Genomic DNA, 6195 nt, shown 5'->3' with positions numbered 1-6195 from the left:
ACTGGGGAAGATCCTAAATGTTGGCGATTGTGTGGGTGTCAGGAGGTCAAACACACTTCAGACAGCCTACAACTTACAGGGTAACAACATCGGAACTTACAGGTACAGGGTAACAAAATCAGAAATCTAATTACAGGGGCACGGAGTCACGGACTGTATTCTAAAGCAATGTTAATTCCTTCCTAGTTACATACAATTACAGGGTATCTAACTACAGGGGTGCAGACTTTATTCTAAGGCAACATTAATTCCTTCCTAGTTACATGTAATTACAGGGTAACTACAGGGGTGCGTCCAGTATTCTAAAGTCATGTTAATTCCCACATACAGTACTTACAACCTCAGTCTGTTTTATTGACGATTTACTTTTTTTGGTCATAAGTTTTGCCAGTCTGTCACCAGAGGCTTAGTCCTTTGCGTGGCCGACCGGGGTTCAAATCCGACGCGTGGTCCTTTGCCACATGTCATAATTCTCCTGAATTCCTCGACCATGTCCCTGTAGTTACCCTGTAATTACAGGTAAGTAGGGCAGAATTGTAGCCCCTGTAGTTACCTTGTAAAAAATAGCTACGGTATAATAACAGAAAAGCTACATGGAGTTTTAACGTAGGTTCAGAGAGGACGATCTTGATCCTCACCGGTTCCACAGTCACTGCACTACTCCTGCTTGCTCACCTGTTAACCTGTCAGCTTCGTGGTGATAATTGAATAATCAGTAGTTGCCTCCTAGTTTCCCATAAGCCAATAGCATTGCAGCACATCACCTCATACATCTTTGCTCACCTGCACTGCTAGCCTATCACATCGTGGCACTCCCCTTAGGCAGCCTATCACATGGTTGCTGTGTGCATAAATATGCTTTCTTGTGTCTCATTCAGTCTCTCTAAACCCTGCTGGTTGACGCACACCCACCACCTCCCCGTCTCCGCCAAGTTCCTTAATCCATCAGTCATCAAGAGGTTACACCAGCACCAGTATCCTGACTCCACAGGGGGGTATAAATGGCTGTGCGGTTTCGAGCTGACCCAGCTCGATCTCGATATCTCCCTGTGGTGTCAAGCTCCAAAGACTAACTAACTTTTCTCATCATAATATTCTGTAAAGATCATTCATCATCATTATAATAAAATCATTGTTTATTCATCAAGTCTCCTGATTGAACCCCTAGTTACAAAAATAGGTTCTTTATCATTCCCCCATTATTCCCCCCTTATTCCATAAATTCAGATTTTTTTGTTACCCTGTAAGTTGCAGGCTGTATTCTAAAGTGTTACCAAAGAATCTGCCAGTGCCTGAATATGAGATGAAACGATGGAATGGAGTCCCTCCCCCCAGTCTGCTACATTTATATAACTACTACTACTACTACTACTACTACAGTACTAACTATATTGCTATTACTCCTCTTCCTCCTCCTCCTAATACTATAGTATTGATAACTAGAAGGGCATTTGGAGAGCACAGACCAAGGCCAGTAATCCAGTCTGCTATGATGTGCACATTTTGTGAGTTGGATCAGATCCGCTCCAGAATATAATGGGTTCTTCCTTAATTGGCAGATGCTACACAGATTCCACAGAGTTTCATGAAAATTGGCCCAGTATTTTCCCGTAATCAGACAGACAAACGACGCCGAAAACATAAACTCCTTGGCGGAGGTAATAATAATGCTGGAGGTTAAAGCTTTCAACATCTAATCTAACCATGCATGCTTCATATTATATAGGCTACTTTATATGAGATTTTTCTCTGGCAGTGGACCCAGAGGACGGTTAATAGCCTAATGTGAAGCAGAATAAAAAAACACTTCTCTGATGTCATTTGATAAGATAAGGTCATGAGTAAAATATGGAATGTGAAAGTATGAAATGGGACTGTGTGTCTCCATTTCTCTGTTGATTTATTCTCTCTAGCCGAGAGGGTGAATTGTCTCAGGCTTAATTACTGGAGCGGTTATCCCCGCAGTGATGACATATCACCACGCATTACAGTAAGTCAAGTTTCTGCTCCAACAGCTTCTCGCAACATCCCTGACGTGACTGCTCCTCAGGATGCAACACACCAGCTTGCATAATACAATGTGATCAACCAAATGTGTGCATAGAATAGAAGTGTGTAAAAAAAAAATGTATGTACTCTAATATAAACCAGTAAAATCATGTCCAACAGGAGTTTGGTGTCTCTGAATATTGAAATACATTTTCTCTCTTTGTGTTGCCAAATAAAATAAAAAATATATAAAAATAATTATATATATATATACTGTGTGTGTATATATATATATATATATATGAAATTATTTATATATGTATATGGTATCTTGTATATATATATATATATATATATATATATATATATATATATATATATATATGTATATATATATATGTATGTATGTATGTATGTATGTATGCATGCATGCATGTATGTATGTATGTATGTATGTATGTATGCACGCACGCGCACATACGCTCACACACAACAACACGCACACACACTACTAGTGTGTGTGTGCGTGTGTGTGTGTGTGTGTGTGTGTGCGTGTGGTGCGTGCGCGCACACACATGCTCACACACACACACACACACACACACACACAAATCCAACTCGTATACTGAATCAAGGCAAGTGTTACAATTACAATTGGTAAGAAGCTAGCTTTTAAGCTCAATTTAAAGGGCCTCATGGTGATTTACATACATTAAGCAGCATCAAAGGCCTCTTTGTGCACCTTGTAGTTAAAAAAACGGTTTTCTATTACTGTGTGAAATTTACCATGACTACTTGTGTTTCATCCTGTACCTGTTCGGCTTGCAGTGATATTATGTGGTAAAAAGGGGGGGGGTGAAGTGCATTGATTTCTCCCAGCACACCCCTGGGAGATTCCCCACTGTGTCTATAGGCTATAGAATACAAAACAAACTCACTCGTTAGTCAATGAAAAGGAATTATAAGCACATCCAGTCTCATTGGTCTCACTAATCACCCCGTAAATCATGCTTATTACCATTACTTACAGTATATGGCTATACAAACAAGCCAGCTGTGTTTGGATAGCCATACAGGTGGCCCTGCTGGCCCGATCACATGACGGAAAGGGAGGGTCGGCTCTGACAACAGGTCAGTCACGTTTGTGTCCCTCTCCCGCATAATGAAGAGGCACACACACATGGAAGCACTGGACCTGGATAACTAAGATTTAATAACCCAGACCAGACACCTGCGTGGCTCATATTGAAAGCGAGGCCAGTTGTTACCACGGAAACCATGTTTGGCGAGCGTGGGAGATAAATTGCAGCAATATTATCTCCCTAATAATCATTTCCAGGATCTGCACTGGATGTTTATATTATCACGCAAAATAGGCGGACGTGCCTGAAGGGTGGTGGATAGAGGAGAATAGAGGAAAGAGTTGAGCAATCACTGCGTGTGCCAAGAAATACACTGTGGAATAAGGTAAGCTACAATTACTATATATATATATATATATATATATATATATATATATATATATATATATATATATATATATATATATAAAAATATATATATACACACACACACACACACACACACACACACACACACACACACACACACACATATATACAGGCTGTGTGTATATACTCTATGTATATGTGTGTGTATATACAGTATATATATATATATATATATATATATATATATATATACTGTATATATACATGTAGGCTATATATATATAATATTCAAATGGGAAGATTATGGAGTTGTCGAATGATAACATGTAAAATGACACCATGAACAATCACAAGGAGGAAGTCTTTAAGTTGCTCAAATAGCTGCCAATTCTTCAGTTTCATCACATTCCGCTGGTGGCCGTGAAAATTCCGCCCAGGCTCCTCATTCGACACTATAAATGTGGTGTCTGTATTGCATATTCACTCTTACTGTATGTGACGCAGTAGTAGGCCTACATGACATAGAGGGTAAGCAACTAGCTTTTCTTTGTATCATCATTTCTTCATAAAAAACATTTACTCTTTATTGTATTTGAAGGCTCTTGCAATTTTCCTGCTTTACTGTTTATTTTGTATTTCTTCTATATGATGGACAAATTCGATGCATAAATAGCTTTGAATAGAAAACCATACTGTGAACTTGTGCCAGAAAAAAAGCTTTGAGTCACTCATTTCCCCGGATATAGTCATTACGTTTATGAGGATCCTCTTTTTCACAACCTGTCCTGTGTTTGTGCATACAAGAAGAACTGTGGTTGGGAGTTAATGATGGTATCATGTACTGTATTTATGACAGAGGAAGCAATAACACAGAGATATCATGGTTTGTATACAAACCCATGTGTCAGACCCAAACGCTGGGTCCTCATTAAAATATGATTCACCTCAACATTAAACCCTGAAATATACAGAATGAGCTTACTTGCAGCTTCTTGCATTGGTCATACAACTTATAGTCTAAATGTTCTGGTGTCAAAGTCTTGCAGTGCACTCTAACACCTGAGGGCTGAAATACCAGGGTGTGCAGCGCGGTAATCTCTTCCCATTCTCTCTTATCAGCAGAGCTCAAAGCCCGTGAGGAAACCATGAGCAATGGTTTATCAGTGGGGACAGGAGAACCACGGTGTCTAGTCGGGTTCGTTCCAGGCCGCTGACCCAACAAGAATCCTCTGAATCCCGATGTTCCCGACCACTTGACGGATCAAACCTCCCTTTGCTGGGGCGCTTTCATCCCCCTGGAGTCCAGGACATAATGTGACCCATCCCCACCGCCCATCCCCACCGCCCCACCCACCACAGAGGGACTGACCTCCACCAGGGGGCCACCATGCAGGAGTGCCACACTGGGTTGTGCCTCTCCGTCTACATCATCACTTTTGTGCTGGGCTTCCCGTCCAACGTTCTCGCCTTCTACACCTTCAGCAAGAAGGTGAGGCAGAAAGCCACGCCCATCGACATCCTGCTCCTCAACCTGACCATCTCCGACCTCCTCTTCCTCCTCTTCCTGCCCTTCAAGATGCAGGAGGTGAGGAACGACATGCTGTGGGACATGCCCTACTTCCTCTGCCCGCTGTCGGGCTTCATCTTCTACCTGACCATCTACAACAGCACCTTGCTCCTCACCGCCGTCAGCGTGGAGCGCTACCTGGGCGTCGCGTTCCCCATCCAGCACTCCCTGAAGCGCCGGCCCATGTACGCCTGGGCGGCCAGCATCTTCATCTGGATCTTCACCTTCGTCCACCTCAGCATCGTCTTCATCATGCCCTTCATCGGCACCGGAGGCTCGGCAAACTCTTCGAATGTCAGCCACGACCACGATGTGGCAAACTCTTCGAATGTCACCCACGACCAAGACGACAATGTTTCGGCGAGCTTGGCTTCTTACAGCAACATTTCAAGGAGCTCCAATCTCAGCCTCGGTGCGCACGAGCGTCGTGAGGTGTGCTATGAGAACTTCACGGCGGCCCAGTTGAAGGTCCTCCTGCCCGTGCGTCTGGAGCTCTGTGTGGTGCTCTTCTGCATCCCCTTCCTGATCTGCAGCTTCTGCTACATCAACTTCATCAGGATCCTCTTGAAGCTCCAGCACATCGGCCGGCGCCGGCGTCTGCGGGCCATCGGCATGGCTCTGGGAACGCTGCTGGTGTTCACGCTGTGCTTCGGGCCCTACAACCTCTCGCACATTGTGGGTTTTATTACGTGGAAGAGTCCGGACTGGAGAGACACGGCGCTGCTGTGCAGCACCTTCAACGCCTCTCTGGACCCCTGTATTTTCTACCTGTCCTCGGCGGCGGTGAGAGGAGCGGTGGGCAGCGTGATGGAGGGGGTCAAGAGTCGGCTGAACAGGTGCATGACTTGTCACACGCTCTGGTTCTTTCGGGAAGGAATTAACAAGACTGCAAAAGATAAGGAGCACAAACAAGAGGAGATCAATGCTATCTGAGCATGAGCGGCTGACTTCACTAATTTGTTGTTTATTCATTGTTGGAAGCAGGAAATTGTAGCTATGTTTATGTTTTTTACACGTGAGTTTTTACACGTGAGAAAATGGCTTGTCATTTCCTGTACGGTGTCTGTGTTTGATCGTCCACTGCCGAACTTCCTGTTCGGATTAGAGACCGGATGGGAAAACAAAACTCACACGAGGCCGGGCTTTCTGCAATGAGGCGGGGCTTTCTGCAATGCATTGCTGTGCCGC

General features: G+C 43.7%; 1 protein-coding gene across 1 annotated transcript; it reads left to right on the top strand.

Annotated features, from left to right (window-relative positions):
* Positions 1 to 4827: 4827 nt before the first annotated feature.
* Positions 4828 to 5940, top strand: LOC310798951 (free fatty acid receptor 2; the record flags this gene model as incomplete). The annotated part of the gene is made up of 1 exon (XM_083661506.1): positions 4828 to 5940. One exon carries the CDS (start codon positions 4828 to 4830, stop codon positions 5938 to 5940), a length of 1113 nt encoding a protein of 370 aa, XP_083517632.1.
* Positions 5941 to 6195: the final 255 nt, after the last annotated feature.

This window comes from Poromitra crassiceps (assembly GCF_964638095.1).
Source record: "Poromitra crassiceps genome assembly, chromosome: 26".
Lineage (NCBI taxonomy): Eukaryota > Metazoa > Chordata > Actinopteri > Beryciformes > Melamphaidae > Poromitra > Poromitra crassiceps.
This window is presented reverse-complemented; position numbering and strand designations above follow the sequence as displayed.